The following is a 21,504-nucleotide window of genomic DNA, read 5'->3' on the forward strand; positions in this document are numbered from 1 at the left end:
ACAACAATACTATATATATATATATATATATATATATATATATATATATATATAATCTGAGTATGTACTATCTTATTTTTAAAAAATAATATATAAAATATTTCTTAAATTATACTTGAATCAAGTGATGAAGGAATCCAAAGAACACACAGATCTGTCTGGGTGGGTGTATTGGCTTCCTTTGGGTATCTCCATGATGAAGTCATCTTCTTCAACTCATCTTGGATGGAGTTTGGACAAATTATATTAAATGAAAAAAGCCAAAAAAAAAAAAAAAGAGAGAGAGAGAGAAGGATGTATACCAGATGATCTCACTCATAGGCAGAAGACACAAGGACAGAAAGGGAAAGCACAGAGTTAAACTTGAACTGGGTTTGGTGTATTGCACTACAGTAAAGTACTCTGGAGAGGGACAGCAGCAAAGGGGGTAGGGGGAGTTCTGGGGTCCTGATGGTGGAAAAGGAAGGGGGAGAATGTTTTACAGACTACTATCATGAGGAGACAAGAAATTGGACCCATGTGTCCACAACTACAGTGTAAACCATTAACCTATTGATAAAGTGACCAAAATATATACTAGAACATTGGGACCAAAGAAATTTGACAGGAGCCAGGCGGTGGCACACCTGGTTAAGCACTCACATTACAGTTTATAAGGACCCAGGTTTAAGTCCCTAGTCCCCACCTGCAGGGAGAAAGCTTCACAAGTGGTGAAGTAGAGTTGCAGGTGTCTCTCTATCTACCTCCCTCTCTACTTCCCCATCCCTTCTCAATTTCTCTGTCTCTGTCCAATAATGAATAAATAAATAAATAAATAAATAAATAAATAAAACACTCAAAGGGTAATATTTTAAAAATTGAAAAAAATGTGACCACAAAGTCATTATGGAAAGGGGTCTCAAACTAATTAAATAGATTCCCCCATGCCCAGAAAGAAAACACTCAATAGTTAAATAAATCATGGGTGCATGCTAATGGCATCTTTGTAACACAACTTGATAAATTGGCCAAAGAATGACCTGTAACTGGGAAGGACAACACCCAAGCCTCATAATCAACAGTTTATTTGCCTCTTTTGACCATGTTCCCAAGTTTTCTGTTCTTACAAGTAATATTCCCATATGCCTCCCTTGCTTTGTAACTAATCAGAACTAGCAGAGGCTGAGGGAAGACAACTGTTCTGACAGGCTGAACGACTGAACCAACATAAATCATATGATATTCATTAAAACATTTTTTTATCATTCTGGGCTGATTTTTCCAGATAGAAAGAAATAAAGGGGGAAAGAAAGAGAGAAAGAAAGAAAGAAAGAAAGAAAGAAAGAAAGAAAGAAAGAAAGAAAGAAAGAAAGAGGGAAATAAAGAAACAGCAGCACAAATCTTCCTGCAGTGTGGTGAGAAACTGGCTCCTACATGACAAAGCAGGTGCACTACCCAGGTGAGCTACCTTGCTAGTCTTCAATAACTGTTACTTCAAAAAACAGAAGTCAGATCTAGATGTTTTTTCTTTTGTTGCTCAGGAGTAAATTCATATGAAAACAGTGAGGCCTTTGAGTCGTGAGACCTGCATCTCCAGTAGCAGTAATGTTATCAAACAGCATTTGAAAAAATGAAATAAAGTCCTCCGGCTGTAACTCCTAGGTAGAAACAGTCCTAAGCATCAAGTGACTCTTGGTCAGAGCACCTGCCATAGGACTTGTATACTGGCACAGTTTTCCTTCCAAATAAGGCATACCTTCCTTAGACCATGAGAGCAGTTTGGTTTTTGCTATTTGCATTTCTTGTCATAAGCAGAGCTGCCTTCAGCAACAAACTTTTATATTTGTTAATCCTGATCTTTCTATGTAGAATTTCTGATCTGTTCTTCCTGTTTTAAAAGTGGGGCTATAGGGTGGAGAGTAGATAGCATAATAGTTATGCAAACAGATTCCCATGCCTGAGGCTCCAAAGTCCCAGGTTCAATCTCCCCCGCCCCACCACCACCATAAGCCAGAGCTGAACAGTGCTCTGGTTTAAAAAAAAAAAAAAAAAAAAAAGTGGGACTATTGTGGCTGTGTGCACCTAGTGGAGCTTACGTGTTACAATGTGCAAGGACTGGTGATCTCCACCTGCAGGGGGGGAGGGGGACTTCACAAGCAGTGAAGCAGCAGTGCCACAGGTGTCTCTTATTCTTTCCCTAGCTCCCTCACCTCTCTCAGTTTCTATCCTATAAATAAATAAATTATTTTTCTTAAATCTTGATTTAAAAAATTGGGATGATTATGTGGGCAAGGAAAGGGCTCCAGAGGTAGTGTATGGGATTTGGATGTGTGAAGTCCCTGGTTTGATCCTTGGCACCACGTATGCCAGAGTGGCACTCTAGGTACTTTCTTAATCTAAAGAAATAAATACAGGACTATTTATGCAAGGCAGAGTTAAAAAAAAAAGATTAAACTCTCCTCTTACATAATATTTTTATTTTCCACTCCATGGCCATAGATATTATTTCCCATTAAGGATCCATCAATTTCAAAATTCATTCACTCAATTCAGCAAACTTTTATTGACAACCTACTATAGGGGATTCAAAACAGAAGGTTGTGAAAGCTTGACAAGTCTGTTTAGTAAGTCAGAAAGTTCATTCTGGCCAGTGAACTAGCTCACCTGGGAAGCAGCTGCTCCGCAGTACACATACCTCAGCATTTAGTCCCTGGTATATAACATACTACATGATGCTATGGCAATGGAGGAAGTTCCAGTGCTGCTGTGGGTCCATCTGTCTGAAAAAGTAAGCTCAGTGAAGCCCCAACAACAACAAAAGGGGGAAAAAGCTCATCCTGGCAGCTGGCAATAGCACAGGTGAATGGTAAGAGTCTGAGTCAGATAAAAAGCAAAATGGACAGAACAAAGAATCAAGGGACTGCTATACCCCCCCAGCCATCCATGTCCACATCCACCATCACTTCATCCTTCTGTCCCAACGCTCTGTAATCTCAGCATGCTGCCACATAAACCATTGCTCAGTCTATGCTCACTGCTGTGGGTTCTCACATCTAAATTGTTAAAAACTGTTCTTTTGCCTTCTGTCAGTCTACATCTACTGCTGAGGTAAAAATTTCAGTGAAAAAGTCATTTCTCCACCACAAAGTCCTACTGAATTAATCCTGCCCAAATTCAATTTCATATCTGTGACAAAAGGATTTACATACTAAGTATATATAAAAAAAGAACGATAGCACTTAACCTAAGTATAAACCACACACTAGTAGAATCTGAATTAATAAAGATTTCATAGCTTTACCACATTTATTTTTCCACTGAAGGGAATAAAAATGTAGTGTAAAATGTGTAGGAGAGGAAGTGGGAGAGAGAAGAACTTTTCACACCCATATGAAATATATATGTGTGTGTGTATATATATCACACTTTTGGAAGTATCTATTTATATTCACTTAGGAATCCTTTTCCACTGGAAATCTTATCTGGTGCTTTGTATAGTCAGATTTCTAACAAATTGTTTCCTGTTGTTTAATAAAAATGATCCCCCTATGATTAACTAAATTAACTGATTTTTCAACAAATTTATTTAGTAGTCTAGGAAGATATGAGATAGATGTGAACATTAACAAGGTAACATTTATTAATGCTTGGACTTATATATTAAATAGCCATTCACTTCTAAAACACGGAAACAAGATTGTAAATAAAATAAAATGGAACAGGAAAAAAGAAACACTTCTTCAAATCATGGAGAAAGGATTCTGCTCACAGGAGGAGCTACAGAGAATAACCTTATTTCAGGAAAAAAGATGGGATTTCTTCCACTTTGACTAGCAGGCTCCTTAAAAGAAAGCAGTGAAGAAGAAAATTACTAGAACTATTTGGCAAGTCTACTTTTCACAGGAAGCTGGAATGTAAAGCAAGTAAAAGTGAAAAAATTAAGCTGTCATGAGAGATCTGAGGAATATGTTCCCCAAGAGAATTGTTGTCATGTTTCTGACCAGAGCTTTCTTTTTAAATTTTTAATTAATAATTTTATTCATTTTTGATAGGAGAGGAGGAATAGAGAGGAAAAAGAAAAACCAGAGAGACACTTATAGCCCTGCTTCACCACTCGTGAAGCTTTCCCCCTGCAAGTGGGGACCAGGGGTTTGAACCTGGGTCCTTGTGCACTGTAATGTGTGTACTTAGCCAGGTGTGCCAATACCTGGCCCCAGACCATAACTTTCAAAAGGACCACAACTGCAGATTTACAAACACATTTCAAATATATATATATATATATGTATGTATAGTGTATATTATATATATAATCTGCATGCTAGTAATTCTTAGGAAGAGTTATCTTTTGTTGTTGTTACTAGACTATATAAACTCAAAAAGGGCAAGAACTTAGAACAGTAGCCCCTATGTAGTAAAATGTATATATTTGCTGATTCAATAAATAAAATATGTTCTTTAAGTAACTGATCATTTAAGAGAACCTCAAAATGGAAACAGAAAAAATTGCAAGCAAAATACTAAATGTCAAGTTACACAAATTCTTTTACTTTTTTTTACCCTTTGTCATATTTTATTTTATTATTTTATTTTTTTAATTTTTAATTTATAAAATGGAAATATTTATAAGACTATAGGATAAGAGGGGTACAATTCCACACAATTCCCATACCCAGAACTCTGTATCCAATCCCTTCCCTTGTTAGCTTCCCTATTCTTTATCCCTCTGGGAGTACGGACCCAGGATCATTATGGGATGCAGAAGATTAAATGTCTGGCTTCTGTAATTGCTTCCTCACTGAACATGGGCATTGACAGATCGATCCATACTCCTAGCCTGTCTCTCTCTCTCTCTCTCTCTCTCTCTTTCTTTTTATTTATTTAAGAAAGGAGACATTAACAAAATCATAGGAGGGGGGTTACAACTCCACACAAATTCTATTTACCACCCTCACCCCACCCCAGTACAGCCTTGAGAATGCTGGAAGCATGAGAAGAGTACTTCTAAATGTTAGAACATGTTTGTTTCCATCTGCACATCAACTTACTGTACACCCAGCATGTGATGAGCGCTGAAAGCAGTAACAAACAAGGTCAATATGGCTCCTGCCATCAAGAGTTTGCAGGCCTGCACCTCCAACTCTACAAGCTTGTCTACTGCAGGCAAGATCCAACATATTCCCACAGTTACTACCTCAAAGCACCAACTTCTCAGTTGATTACATTATGCTCTAAAAGTTGTACTACCCAATATGGTTAATGGGGCAAATTAATAATAGACAGATGACTGGTGACTAGCTAAAGCAACCATGGGAGATATAAAATATATATAATTCTGCAATTAGAAAAGATGATACCGTATCCTTTGGGACAAAATTGACATACTGAAGGAGATTATGCTTAGTGAAGTAAGTAAGAAGGTACAAGAAAACTACTGGATGGTTTCACTACCGGATGTGTGGAAGAAAGACAATTGAAAAACGTGAATTTAAAAAAGAAATAGCAAAACTGTCTCTACGACTTCACGAGAATTATGAAGTTCATAAAGGGAGTGGAGGAGGCACAGAACTTTGGTAAAATGTCAAATTATACCCTATGTTCATATAATCTTATAAATCACTAATAATAAAGTTTTTAAAGAAATCACCTCTATGATATGACCTTTTATGTCTGAAATCATAGTAAATTTCTCTATAAAGGGCCAATGAGCCTACATTTTCACAAAAAAAAAAAAAAACATTAAATACTAAAAAAAAAAAAAAAAAAGCTGGGAATATAAACTGGATCATTAGTTAAAAAAAAAAAAAACTTGTACATTGACATCAGTGTATAACCTTAAAGATAAAAAATACCCTTTCTAAACAACTTCCCAAGTGTTTAATGTTCGTATCATTGGGTACGTTATTTGTATAATTAAAATGTTCAGGCAAATTTACTCTGATGAGGCACAAGGGCCTATAAATCTTTTTTGCTGCATCAGAACTTCATACATGCATGATTTTACTTCTCCCAAGTTGACTTTTTCAGATCTATGCAGCTAGACAGCCAGGCAGGCAGACAGACAGCTATCACAGCAACAAAGAGCTTCCCCTAGTGCTGTGGCACTTCCGTGTGGTACCAGGCTCAAATTCAAGCCACACACGTAACAAAGCATGCTAGGTGATTTCTACAATGCTTCAGCCCCTTATATGTACCTATAAGTACAGCTCAGCAGATTCTCAGTCCTTAACATAGCCACTTACAAAATCTCTTTTCTATCTTTTCCATGTATGTTCACAAATGCAGCAATGTTCATGGTATACACTATTCCTTTATGAGCAAATAGCTTAAAACATATAATTGATATGACAAAGGAATTATATAATCTTGCTATTTTAACACTAGAAACTTTACAGAAGCATACTTATAGACATTGCCACCCTACTTGGTCAGGAAGGAATTCAGTCTTACACAGAAAGGGACAGCCACTTGGAGTTTTAGTCAAAAATGTCATCAATAAACTTAACATTTCAAGGCAAAAAGTCCAATTTATAAAGCAAATATAAAAAAGCAAGGCTTGCAGAGCTGGAAAAAAAAAACCCTTCTCAAAAAATAGTTCCCTTGTAAGTGTAATCCTTAGCTGTGAATAATAATGGCAAGTGCTTTTTATATATTAGAGTCAACAAACTTCACCAATAATACAATTGTGTGTGCGCCTGGCTCAGAATGCAAGAGAAAAAGCTATATAAAAAAAAAAAAAGAAGAAGAAAGAAAGAAAAGAAAAGAAACAGGCAGAAGAACAATCTAATCCATTTTTACTAAGCATTAGAAAATATATTTAGTATGATAAAAATAACAGCAAATGAGGATGAGTAATAAGAATTTGCCAGATGAGTAATCTAAGTACATTATATTTCAGTACATGCTCTTCACCCTAAATGATAGCCACATTTGGGGGGCAGGCTATAGTCTGTAAACACAGAACGATGGCTATTGTCTAGTCACTAATATATCTCCAAAAGCACAGATGTTTAAGGTATTTATTTATATGCTGAAAAGACCAGGAAAAGGCCTGCCAACCACTGCACAAGCTATCAGTGTGTGTACACACGAAGACTCTTGCATTAATGGAGCACTCTTTCTCCTGGTGATTAATAGTTCCAGCTGTGCTTACCTCGAACTGAATTTCACATACTAATGATTCAAAACCCAATTTTTCTCATTCAGTTCTAAGCCCTGGGGAAATGATACCAGCTCAGTACTCCAGTCAATTTCAGCGGACACTCTGTAAGCAGAAGAGCACATAGCACAACAGAAGGTGGAAGGACTGAGATAAGGAACAGTTCATCCATTTCCAACCAAGCTCTCTACAAGTGTGCAAAGCTGTTACTTGGCATAGAGAAATAGTGAGCTATGAAAATGGCATTTAAATGTCTTTAAAATCATTATTTTTCAAAGCTGTCTTTCCCCAAAAATACTCTAAGTTCTCCACTTTTATCATCCACCTCTCTCATTGTTTTTTTCACAGCCACACCTTGTGGATCATTCAGCTTTATTGTTTCTAATCAGAACTGCTCCTGTGACTGCCCACTCTATCCATTTTCTACTACTTCTTTCTCTTTAGGAATCTATACTTTTAAAATTCCCATTTTCTTTCTTAGATTTGTCCTTAGTTTTTTGTTTTTCTTTTTTGAGATATAACTGACATGAACACTGTATTTGGTATAAAATATAAAATGTATTGATTTGACCACTGTAAAATGCTATAAAATGACCACTACCATAGCTTGGAAAATATCCCCATCAGGGCACATAGTGACCATTTCTTTTTCTGAGGTGAGAATATTTAAGATCCACCCTCTTGGAAATTGGGAAGTATCTAACACAACATCATTAGCTATAATTACTATACTGGATCCTCAGAACTTACTTATCTTATATAAATGAACATCTGTATCTTTTGACTGGAGTCTCCCACCCAACCCCCTAACTCCCAAGTCCCTGGTAACCACCATCTTCCTCTTCAGAAAGTATTATAAATTTCTCTAATCTCCACTGCTTTTTTTTTCTTTTTAAAAGCAAAGTTTGAACTCTTAAACTCCACAATCTAGTTTATAGCAGTCTCTCTTCTACATAAGTTCTATAGATATATAATGTTAAGACATATCTGATAGAAGAAATCTTTGAATATGAAATCTTTGAATAAGAAATTGAAATAAAGGGTTCAAAATATTATATAATTCTGAATGCCAAGTAGCTAGAATTCATAGCAGCGCTGGTCAGTTATAGCTGTCAGTATCTCTACATTGCTGTGTGTCAGACATATGTTAATAGGCTGGTAAACAACCAGTTCACCCAGTCTCCCATATATGTGCAAAATTTATAGAAAGCTTAAACTCACGTTCCCTGACCAGAGAAAAATAATCTCTTTTATTCTGAAAGTTGCTCTTAAAAAAAGACGGGGTGGGGAGGGGAATGCACATACTCATGTGCAAAGTTAGGAACTGAAAGACTTATTATAAACCTCCAGGAAAGACAGGCTCATCCCAGGGCTTCATGGGATATTTTTTGGTGCTACCCCGTGGCTAACCTTGTTTTCTTCCATGATATTCAAACAGAGCCACATGTCAAACAAGCAGAAAAGAGTTTGAGTTCTTTAAGAGAAACTCCTCCCCTATTCCCAACCAGCTCCACAATTTTCTAAACTAAAGGGCAAAGCAGTTTTCCTCTTCTTTTCTATAACATACATCACAAATAGAGAGCAGAAAATAGGGTTATTATGATGTGTTCCCAGGAAAGCTGGCAGAACAAAAATCCAATGAGGGAAAACAAAATAGGAGGTGAGAATAATATTCTGCTTTTGGTTTAAAAAAATAAGAGATTTTTTTAGAAAAATCTAATGTCAGATACTAAAATAAACATCCCAGATTACAGTCAGGTGAGGCACCAGGCAAAAGGGTTCGCAGGGCAGGTGGCATCTTTCTGGTGAGTGGGGCATTAGAGAACGGTTGGCATGGGCATCCCTGAATAAATGCAGTATGCGCTTCCCTATGCCAGGATTCAGCAAAGCCTGCTCTTGTCCCCAAGAGTCTCCTACTGGGACGGTCAAAGACAAGACTAGTAAGCAACAGCAGCCACTAATACAGACGGAGCATTGTCACAGCAGCATTTTACAAGCAAGAGAGATATTAAAATATATATTTGCCTGCATAGACCTGCAAATAGAGATTACTCACAGAGATTACTGTAGCTCCAGCAGTTACCCATTGATCATAGAAAATGCCCAGTTCATCAGTTTAACGCTTGAGAAAAAGTTAGCTAGAAAAGAAACCAGCTTAATTCAAAATCTGCTGGTCTAGTCAACTGGAAGCAAATTAGTTTCAAATTTCCTGGCAGCCCCTTTTGCCCTGCACTGCACAGGGTGATGTCAATGGAAGCACTCTGAGCAGTAGGAACCCTCTCTGAGGAGCTGCCGCCTGGTCCCTCTCACAAAGGCTAAAAGCAAACTGCGTGCTTGCTCTCCCTCTTTCTGCCTCTGTGGCTCTCTACCTTGGTAGCTTACTGAAAACAACCACCGTAGGGTTTGTCTATATTTGTGAAAACTTCTTCCAGGGAGATAATTGAGATGATGGGAGTTAGCTTTAATGTAACCATTTCCCCAGTGCAGCAGCAGGAACCCGGCACAGGCTCCGGGAGGATTGTACCATCCTCGGTGACATCAGAGGTGGGGCTGTCATCCTAGTATTATGCAGCATTTTCTCTCTAATGTGAGAATGACACGTGTGAAGAGAAGGCTAAGTTCCTTTTCCAAGGATTTAATTCTTTCATTATTTTCAAAGAAAAGGCAAAAACCAACAGAACACCGAGAAACTATTATAGGATGATATAAATGCTACTTTGCCATCTCACTGTTAAATGATGCTGCCATCTAAAGTCATTTTACTGATGATTACATTACCGTTCCTGTGACTGAGTTAATATTTAATGGATAGTTGTTGCTACTTGGAAAATGTGACATGAAGAGATTCAGAGGCATTTGACATCCAGGTTTAAATATGATGGCATAAACTTTTACATCACTAGTAGTGCCTTGGATGTCTACAAATCAATACGATCTCAAAAATATGAAGTGCCAAAACTAGCTTTATTCGTTTTGTAAGTGAAAAAAAAAAAAGTGAGGTTGGAATTGGCATAAGATAAGCAGCATAATGAACTTTATGGATTCTTGGTCTTGATAATGGAGGTTAATACAAAATTCCAAAATAGGGGGCCAAGTGGTGATGCACCTGGTTAATGGCACACATCACAGTGCACAGGGACCCAGGTTCAAGCCCCTGGTCCCCATCTGCAAGGAGAAAACTTCACAAATGGTGAAGTAGGTCTGCAGGTGTCTCTCTGTATTTTCCCCCTTTCTGTCCCCCCTCCCCTCTCAATTTCCTCTGTCTCCATCCAATAATAAATAAGTAAAAATTTAAAAAAAAAACACAAAATTCCCAAGTAAGTCATCTTCAATAACCTTAATATTCCAATCAATAGAAAGAGGTAGACAATACAAAGCAACTGTTCTTTTCAATCATTACATATGTTTACTGCATCTCTAACAGGTGCTGGACAAATGTGTATGGTTTGGAGTATACATGTTTAATAAGCAATATAACCAGAATAAAAATAATTATTTCCTTTCTTTTTATTTGATAAAGCAGAGAGAAATTTAGAGGGGTTAGGGTGGGACAAAGTAAGAGAACAAAAGAGAAACACCTGCAGCACTGCTTCACTGTTAGGATAAGCTCCCACTTATCCCCCCAGGTAGGATCTAGGGGCTTGAACCCCTTATTTACCTATCTTACAGATAAGACTGCAGAATCAAAAGAGAAGTAACTTATCCAAGATCCCACGGCTAAAGCTGGCCCAGTCAGGATCCAACCTGGATCCTACAGCTATAACATTTCTCCTCTAAAGTGCTTTCTTGACAAGTAAATGAATACCAAAGGAAGGATATAATTTTCAGGATTTAGAACTATAGTAATAAGAAAAAAAGAATGTATATAGAGTGTGCCCCAGGGATAATATACTAAGATGTGGAAATACTACCCAGAAACAGAAGTTTAGAGATGAGTGCTCCAGTGACCTTGGGCCAATGCTTAATTTCTTTAAGTTTCAGTTTCCTTATCTCTGAGCTTTTTCAACTATAGAAGAGTAAAAATGTGTGATAAAAGCTCAAATCCAAACATCTAGTCTGGGTTCATCACTTTCCAATTATATCACCTTAAGTAAGTTATTTATCTCTGAGTGGCTTTTATTTCATGAGGCTGCTGGTATATTTCTCATCAAAAAGAAAAGGGGAAAAATATATATATAAAGAGGAAAGCATTGGAGCTGTTCTGAGGATTAAATAAACTATATAGATGAATATATAAAGCACTCAGACTAGCAACTAGTGTGTAATAAATGCACAAAGTTAATTATTATTGTTGTTTATAATCATTATTACTTTCACTGTTATAATCTCATGGTTAAGTGAAACTGCCAGCTTCTTCCCTTTTCAAACACCTCTCCAAGAAAAGCTTCTATTTATACAGTTGGTTGGGAAAGCAGAAAGGACAATCTCTGCTGGCCTCAAACAAGCATTAGACAGATCATGAATCACCAATTCCCTATGCTAAAGTTGTTGGGCATGCCTTCCAAGAAAGCTCCTTACAAAGAGGCCCTCCCTCCCCAATTTCTTCCTTCTGCCTGAAGTATGCAAGGTGATTAGAGCTAAAAAGAAGGAAAAAAAAAATCACCATTAACTGCAGAGATCTCATTAACAAGGGAGGCAAAAACAGAGAGATTCCCAAGCCTATCACAGACCTTCTACCACCATCTTCTTCTTTTCCTTTTTTCTTTTTTTTTTTTATGGGGGGGGGGGGAATAGCAATTTTTGGTTTCATTTTATTGGGGAGTTAAGAGTTGACAGTATGGTTGTTGACACATGAGTAGTCTCTGATCTCCCCATGGTAGGAAAATACCCTCAACACCACCTTAGTGATAGGTCCATTTCCATCATTACACACAGGTGCCTCAAGGCCCTCTTCACAAACCCCCCCCACCACCCTTCCCCAGAGTCTTTTGCTTTGGTGCAGTGCATTCCATGCAGTCCGAGTTTCAATCTGTGTTTTCCTTTTTTGGCCTTGTTTGTTAAAGTCTACCTGCTAATAAGATCATCTGGGGTTGTCCTTCTCTTTCTGGTTTATCTCACTTAATTTAACATTTTCCAGTTTCATCCAAAATGAAGCAAAAGAGATGGTGTCATCATTTTTAACAGCTAGGTAGTATTCCACCATGCATATATACAACTTTCTTAACCACTCATCCATCACTGAACATCTGGATTGCTTCCAAGTCCTCCCCTCATCTTTTACATTGGAGAGAAAAGAAAAACACCCTTTTTTTTTTTCGTGCGCTTAACCCGCTGCGCTACAGCCCGACCTCCCATTTTTTTACTTTTAATTGGATAGGACAGAGAGAAATTGAGAGAGGAGGGGGAGATAGAGAGGAAGAAAGACACCTGCAGACCTGCTTCACCACCTGTGAAGCGACCCCCTGCAGGTGGGGAGCCGGGGGCTCTATGTACTTAACTGGGTGCATCACCGCCTGCCCACACCCGAAAGTCTTTTTGTATAACTATCACCCCAGCTTTCATGATTGTATTTTTTTTAATAATTTATTTCTTTATTGGGGAATTAATGTTTTACATTCAACAGTAAATACAATAGTTTGTACATGCATAACATTCCCCAGATTCCCATTTAACAATACAACCCCCACTATGTCATTCATCATCTTTCATGGACCTGTATTCTCCCCACCCACCCACCCACCCCAGAGTCTTTTACTTTGGTGTAATACTCCAATTCCATTTCAGGTTCGACTTGGGTTTTCTTTTCTAATCTTGTTTTTCAACTTTGGCCTGAGAGTGAGATCATCCCATTTTTTTTTTTCTGAAAACAGACCCTTTTAAATTCAAGTATTTACTCTGGGTTTTTTTTTTATCATTTATTTTTTTTACACAATTCTCCAAGAACCATACCAATATACTGTTAAAGACCATAGTCTCCCATAGTTTCAAAAGCTGACCTGAAGGATGGGTTATTAATACAAACTTTCTGTTATACCCCCCTGTACCTGCATTTTTTCCAATGGTAAGTCAAAGTCAATGTTTCCTCTGGGGGAAAAAATAAGAGCAAATACAGTGTATTTTTCCCAATACCTCTTAGCTATGGTTTCTTACCCAAAGTCAAAGCTTCCATAGGGGATGTGATAATAAGTGAAATGTACCCTCCCTTTCTCTCTGCATTTTCTTTGAATCTCTAAATGAATTCATATTTCCATTCTGCATACTACCAAGCTAGTACTAAATGGAGGGAAAATTCAGATACATGGACATGGGTGCTTACTAACATTATTCATACAAAGCGGGTTAAACTCACATATTACCAAGTACAAGGACCTGGGTTTGAGCCCCCACTCCCCACCTGGAGGGGGAACACTTCACAAGCAGTGAAGCAGGTCTGCAGGTATCTATATTTCTCTCCCATTCTCCATGCCCTCTCAATTTCTCTCTGCCCCATCTAGTAAAAAATAGGAAAAAATGGCCACTGGGAGCAGTGGATTTGCAGTGCCAGCACCAAGCCCCAGTGATAATCCTGGAGGGAAAAATAATAATAATGATAATGAAGGAGGAGGAGGAGCAGGAGGAGGAGAAATAGCATAACGGCTCTGCAAAAGACTTTCATGCCTTTGGCTCTGAAGTGCCAGTTTCAATACCCAGCACCACCATCAGCTAGAGCTGAGCAGGGCTCTGGTCTTCCCCCTCCCAGTCCCCACCCCACAGTGTATGTGAGTGTGTGTGTGTGTGTGTGTGTGTGTGTGTGTGTGTGTGTGTGTGTGTGTGTGTGTTTCTCTCTGTCTGTCTCTCATTAAAATAAGAAAAAGAGCAACAAGGCCAGGGTATCACCCAGTGGGTAGAACCCTTGCTTCAGATAGATAAGGCCTGGGATTCATACAAAGGCCATGCAGCTTCACTATGCTGGGCCCCATCCTTACTGATGACCATAGGGGAAAAAAAAATATCACAGCCACAAAATATCTTGTTTCTAGATGTCCAGCATTTCAGATTAAAACCTTATCTAACAGTCTAAAATTCGCCATTTCAAAAAGTAGAAGTACAAAAACTATATTTCTTACACAGCCTCACAGAAATCATCTCTAAAAAACACCTGTACAGAAACATCCATAAAAGGGTTAGCAATGTATCCTGAAGTTCTCAATTATCTGTTTTTGTTTCTAAAATATAATTGAATTAAACTGCTATTATCCCCAAAGAACAGATAATAACATTGACATTCAGAGAATTACTAAAATTTCACCAATCAATGTTCTGTTTATGCTTCTTCTATAAAATTCAATAATAAATTGGCATTTTAGAAACATCACTGAGAGATAATCCTATCAGAAATATAGATTTAGGGGAATGGTGGTGGTGCACTAGGTTGAGTGCACACATTACCAAGCACAAGGATCCAGGTTCTAGCCCTCCGACTCCCTACATATAGGGGGAAAATAGTGAAGCAGATCTGCAGGTATCTATATTTCTCTCATCTTTTCTATGTCCCCTCCCTTCTCAATTTCTCTGAGCCTTATCTAATAAAACAGAAAGAAGAAGCAAAAAGGAAGAAATAAGGAAAAAACTGGCTGCCAGGAGCAGTGGATTCATAGTATTGGCACCAAGTCCCAAAGATAACATTGGGAAAAAAAAAAAGAAAGAAAAATTATTTTTTGGTTTTTTTTTTTTAAACACATATAATATGAGCCAGGCTGTGATACACCCAATAGGGTACACACATTAACCATGTTCAAGAACCTGGGTTCAGGCCCCCATCCCCACCTGTGAAGAGGAAGTTTCACACGTGGTGAAGCAGTGCTACAAGTGTCTCTCTTTCTCTTTCCCTCCCTACCTCCCCCTTCCTTCTCAATCTCTCTCTGTCTCTATAACAAAAGAAAAAAAAAAAATGACCACCAAGAGCAGTGGATTCATGGTGCAGGCACTGAGCCCCAGCAACAACCCTAGTTGTAATAAAATAATTAAAGATTTATACAGTATATCTTTTTCACTAAAATCTAAATTAGTACCTAATAAAAGTATACCTCACAGTAGTAATTAATGTGTTTTCATGAATGAAGTGTGAAGTTAAGATTATGAAACATTTTGAAGGTTAACATTTGTGATCACTATATCTTTTTTCCTTATTGAGGATCAGGTATTTGGAGCCTCAATCTGAGAAAAACAGTCTCTCCTAGGAGGCCGGGTTAAGCACACATCGTAGGAAGCGAGAGGATCCTGGTTCAAGTCCCCAAATCTCAACCTGCGGGATGCGGAGGTCACTTCTCAAGTGATGAAGCAGGCCTGCAGGTGTCTCTCTTTCTGTCTCTCTCACTCTCTATCTTCCCCTCCCTTCTCAATTTCTCTCTGTCCTATCCAATGGAAATGAAAAATGGCCACCAGGAATAGTGAATGCATAGTGCAGGAGCCCCAGTAATAACACTGAAGGTGAAAGGAAGGAAGGAAGGAAGGAAGGAAGGAAGGAAGGAAGGAAGGAAGGAAGGGAGGAAGGAAATACTAGAAAAACAATCCCTCCCTATGCTAGTGATTTCCTAAAGAAGAACTATAGTAGGATGCGGGTTTTTGATATGTAATCAACTAATCCAGAGCCCCAACCCCAACCCGAGCCCCAGCCATCTCATTCATCAGTCTCTCCATACTAAGCCAGCGTTATTTCCCCTACCCGCTCCACATCACCAGAGAATCAGCTGCAGAGTTATACACTTATTCTACAACTATTTGGCAGACAGTCAAAGTCAATTGCCCTGAGCAGAGAAGTAAGGCATCCTCTCTGCACTCAAACTGTATTGGGCAAGGGATGGGGGATAAAAGAGGGTAGGAGTGGTGCCATAGCTAGCACTTAAGATTGCCTAAATTCCAGGACCTCCAGCCACCTTCAAAGGAACTTCCCACTATCAGTGTCTGCTGCCCAGGACCTTGGATAAGAAGGAATAAAGAGCATAAACAGGGGTCAACATAATCATTCACCTTGGAGGGTACCTATGTTGCCATGCAGGTGACCCGGGTTTGAGTTCCTAGCATACTGTATGGAAGTACTCCAGCATTGGGGAGGTTATGGGTCTATGGTTATCTGCTCATCTTGCTATTTATCTATGTACCTATATATCTGAAACTGTTAGCCTGTTGTGGTGAAGTCCTGGTATCATTGACTTAAAAGAAAAAGAAAAAAAAACAGCAGAAATAGACTCCAAAGCAGTTCTGTTAGATTTTATTTACCTAGAACTTACTACACAATAAGCACCCAACTTTCTATCATGCCTAAATATAAGGCAACTCTAAATAAATAAACTCCAAAATAAGTCAGTCACATTAATATATAGATATAGATTAAATAATCTAATAATATACAATAAATATATTTTATATAATAATAAATAATCTAATCAATTAATAGATATAGATGTGGATATAGATTAATCAATGGCTTCACATAATATTTTCTTTATAATGGTTAATTTTACATATCTATAAAAATCACATAAAACAGAAAGCAATAAGCATACTGCTTTTTACTCATTTACATTTCTGGGAATTAGATCATTCAAGTTTTTCTCGTGCAATTTATCAGCTCTTTGCTCGCGCTGGTATTGCCATTTGGGTTATGTTACATATCGAGTTCTGTCTTGAGATAAAGCCGTTTTAAAATCTATGTGGTACTTGTACTGGAAAGTCTATCCTAATCAGCAGTACTCATCCACTTTAGATAATTTCTACAATGTAGACACTTTGTCTGACCTGTAATAAAAGTCATCTTCAAAAACTGCAGTTACAATGACATCCAGCACAACTCGGGGACACTTTCTGCAGAATTAATGACTACATGTGTCAAATTTGTTTTCTCCACCACCACCCCCCGCCCCCCCCCCGCCCTTTTTAACCAAGTCTTAGTGATCTTGCAAGAGTCCTAACTAGCATTCACAATAGTTATTTAAAGGTCTGTGTTTACTCCCCCAAAATTCATTATTCAAAGCATTCCTAATGCAAAAACAGTAACAAAGTGGTAAGAACTTATTTTTTAATATTTATTTATTTATTCCCTTTTGTTGCCCTTGTTTTTTATTGTTGTAGTTATTATTGTTGCTGTTATTGATGTCCTCATTGTTGTATAGGACAGAGAGAAAAGGAGAGAGTTGGGGAAGACAGAGAGGGGGAGAGAACGACACCTACAGACCTGCTTCACCACTTGTGAAGCGACTCCCCTGCAGGTGGGGAGCCAGGAGCTCAAACCCGGATGCCGGTCCTTGTGCTTTGCACCACGTGCGTTTAACCAGCTGCACTACCGTGTGACTCCCTCTGGTAAGAACTTGTTTCCTGCTCATTTTTATATAGCTGTACCCCCCAATTTGGGAATGTATTTTTAAAAAACAGGTAAGAAGAGTTTAAGTAATCCAAATCAATGAAAAGAAATGAAAGCAGGGTTGCAGGTGCTACTCTCTCATGCTCTTTATCATAGCAAATAAGTATTTCTCAACTTCCCTTTGCCTTACCCAATAAATAACAGTTAAAAATTTTTAAAGAAAAAAAATGGGCACTTGGAGTGCTGGATTCAAGGTGCAGGCATATAACCTTGGTAGCAATAAAAATAAAAAGATATATATGTATAAATAATGCAATTTTTATACTAACCATGTTAACATCATTTTTGGTGAACGCAAACTATGTCATTTAATTATAAAATTTAGTTACTATTGAACAGTCATCTTATTCCTACTATAAATCTAGGAAAATTCTAGTATTGACAACTGGCTAATATTATTCAGAATGGACCAGGAAATAACTCACATGGTTATGTGCACATTTAATCATGTACAAGCCTCCAGCATCACAATGGAGTACAACAGACAGTAGGTATTGTGATGTCTCTACTGTAAAAGGTGGGGAGGGTCTCCATCTCCAAGGAGGTGAAATCACACAGGCACAAAGACTTGATACACAAAATTAATAATAATAATAACTACTTAAAATATAATTTAAAAAAGAAAGAAAGCCTGGGTTGTATATAATGCAAAAAAAAAAAAAATTATGGTCAACTGGAAAACAGCCTGTCTTGTGTATGGAGTCTCAAATGGAATTAAAACCCAAGGACAGCAGGGCAGCAGTGAAGCAAAAGAAAAGCAATGATGAAACTTGCGAGAAAAATCTATGCAGAACAGAATCTCCCTCAGAAGTGAAAAACCAATAAATCTCCAAGTGGCATTTAAATGGAAACTGCAGGTAGAAAAATGACTCTACTAACTGTCTATCAGCTAGTTTCTGGATAGTTTTTGGTTAAATTAAAATTACAGCTCTTTATCCAGTAAGCTCCTTTATCTATTTGCTTTTTCTTTTGATTTTTTTTTTTTTTTCAGTAATATATCCTACTCAAGAACTCTCATCTTGAGGCTGGTAAATAGCTCACTCATTACAATGCACAATTTACCTCATGAGCAGTGGAGTGCTGCTGTGGTGTCTCTTCCTCTCAATCATCTGTCTCTCCCTCTCTGTCTCTGATCTTCTATCTGAAAATAAGGAAGGGAAAAAGAAGGAGAAAGAATATGAGGAGAAAAGGAGGGGGTAGAAGGACAAGGAGGAAGAGGAAGAGAGTTCACTGGGGGCAGTGGAGTCATGCAGGCGCAAAGTTCTGGTATCAAAAGAGATGAAGTTCTTACGTATCCTCCTCTCCATGAGTATCACTAAGGATATTCACGGACTGAATACCAAGAAGCAGAACAGTCCCAGCCCTGAGTGTAAAACATAATCTGATCAGGCAAGGGATGGCAAAATGAACAGAATGTCTCTCAGAATCATTCTCCTGCTGTCTCCTGTGGGGTAATCTACTATATTATTGAGCTTTTTACCTCTTTTTTCCATTTTGCCATTTCCCTAGCTACACGTTAAACCAGAATTTATTAAGTTTTCTCCTGACCACTCATCTCAGCATGCTTTGTCTGCTAAAATGCAGACATTTAGAAGAAAAATCTCATTCAACACACAAACTGCTACAGTGGCAAAAAGTATTGTAAATGAGCAAATACACAGAAAGTACTCAAATGATTTACAAGGTATATGAACACATAAAATATATTCAGTAGGAAACAAATGGCATTATTACCGCAAATCAGCCTTTTCTCCAATACTGACCATGTGATTTGGACAAGTCATGTGGTCATTCACAAAGTCTTATGTATCTATCTCTTCATTTATACTCTTTTTTAAATATAATTTTTATTTATAAAATGGAAATACAACACCATAAGATAAAAGGGGTACATTTCCACACAATTCCCATCACCAGAACTCCGTATCCCATCCCCTCCCCTAATAGCTTTCCTGTTCTTTAACCCTCTGGGAGCATGGACCCAAGGTCATTGTGGGGTGCTTCTGTAATTGCTTCCCCGCTGAACATGGGCGTTGGCAAGTTGATCCGTGCTCCCAGCCTGTCTCTCTCTCTCTTTCCCTAGTGGGGTAGGGGTCTGGGGAGGTGGGATTCCAGGACACATTGGTGGAGTCATCTGCCCAGCGAAGTCAGGTTGGCATCATGGTAGCATCTGGAACCTGGTGGCAGAGTAATAAAGCTGAAGGGTTGACATTCCACGCTTGATGTCTCTGGACATGGTCTGAAGTGAAACCTGTCAAGGTGGTACTGGTTACATTGCTTAGGTTGGGATCAGCAGATGCAGTATCAGTTGGAATGAATTGAGAGAAGCATGCAGGCAAGTGAGCTCCACTCTAGAGGTACCAGGCCTGGGAGGAATATGGGCTTTTATAGAGAAAGGGGAAGGTTCCTGTTGTCTGAGAAGGTAATAAATAGTTATAGCTGTAACCAAATTATTTGGCAAATGGGTTAACTTTGAAAATCCCATTGTTAGGATTTGCTATATCATCCAAGACCTCACCATAATTTATGTCATTTTATGCTATTTACATATAGCTTATCTTATAAAGTAACACCACCAGTTGTTTCTGTTCTCTCTGGTCTAAGTTTTTAGGAGATTTAATATTTCAAAGAACAAATCATTATTAGAAATGTATTCACAATTTGAGCCCACTGTTAAAATTCAATTTGATTACCACTTTGGAGCGTTTATATTCTTATTTCCATCTCATTTCTAGAGTGCGTTCTGTTGCTTTAGATATTAACTACTGGTAATAAAAAGTTTTCTCTTCTCAACACAAGTTCAGATTCTTCAATCACTTTAGGCGATTTTGCGGTATTAATTGTCTTAATCCCCCCCACCCCTTTTTTTTTTTTTAGAATGTCATCACCGTCCCATTCTGTGCCTCTCCTTCACCCAAACATACAAAACAAAATCAGAAGAGTTAAATGTTACTATATTAAAGCTATAATTCTTCAACTCAGGGAGTCAGAAAGTATTTTCTAGCAAATAATAAATCTTTTAAGCCGCATGAACCATAATATTCAGTGGTGCAGTCATTACAGTAAAAACTGTAAACTAGCTCAAGGCTGTGCCCCAATAAAATACTATCTACAAAGACAAGTGATGACTAGAATTGGGCCAAAAAGCCATAATTTGAAACCTCGTATTTTACCTGATAGCACAAGCCCTTCAGCAATCTGGCCTGACAGCTACACTGGTAATGCTGCATACTATTTAGATATAATAAAGATATGCACCATATGACATTCAATTAAAAGCACTATAAGTAAAGTCCTATTTTTATAAAGTAAAAAAAAAAAAGAAAGAAAGAATTTTGGTTAAATAGCTCCCAATCAAGGCTGGGAGCTGGGGGTGGGGGGGGAATTCATGCTTTCAATCACTGAACAGTGTCACCTTTCCCTGGGTCAACTCGGTATCCTCTTAGGCAAAAGGACCACCTCTTTCCAACTATATCATACTCACTTCTCAGGATGCTCAAATCTCAATTCTCAATGAAGTACCCCATGTCTGATATAAATCACAATGATCCCCTTTTACTCTTAAAACATATATTGCAGGGGAGTCACTTCATAGATGGTAAAGCAGGCCTTTCTCTCCCCCTCTCTGTCTTCCCCTCCTCTCTTGATTTCTCTCTGTCCTATCCAAGAGCGACAACACCAGTAACAACAACAATAATAACTACAACAATAAAACAAGGGCAACAAAAGGGAAAATAAATAAATATTTAAAAGAATTTAAAAAAAAGAAAGGCAAAAACAAGTAGATCATCATAATCATAGAGTACCTCTCTGTATATGTATGTGTATGTATATGTATGTATATATATTCTTCACAGTGTATTATTAAATAGCATTTGATTATTGATTTTTTTCACTCAGCACCAAGAACAATAACAAGACAAAACGAAAAGCTAAACATCAAGGGTCTCCATGAAATAGTTAAAATCAAATGATCTACAAAAGTAGACAACCCTAAGTATAATTTACCTGAATATAATAGGAAAAT

At 37.9% G+C, this 21,504-nt stretch overlaps 1 protein-coding gene across 4 annotated transcripts in view; it reads right to left on the reverse strand.

Annotated features, from left to right (window-relative positions):
• PSD3 (pleckstrin and Sec7 domain containing 3) overlaps positions 1–21,504 on the reverse strand; it is a 551,235-nt gene that overhangs the window by 312,287 nt on the left and 217,444 nt on the right. Inside the window, exon 1 of one of the 4 annotated variants that reach the window (XM_060181474.1) lies at positions 9,195–9,407. The exons of the other annotated variants lie outside the window; for them this stretch is intronic. Coding sequence (XP_060037457.1) covers positions 9,195–9,225 — 31 coding nt within the window. The 5' untranslated portion in view covers positions 9,226–9,407. Of the gene's footprint in view, positions 1–9,194; positions 9,408–21,504 lie in introns of those variants that run through there. 4 annotated transcript variants of the gene reach the window in all.

Source organism: Erinaceus europaeus, chromosome 2 (genome assembly GCF_950295315.1).
Source record: "Erinaceus europaeus chromosome 2, mEriEur2.1, whole genome shotgun sequence".
NCBI classification, from domain to species: domain Eukaryota; kingdom Metazoa; phylum Chordata; class Mammalia; order Eulipotyphla; family Erinaceidae; genus Erinaceus; species Erinaceus europaeus.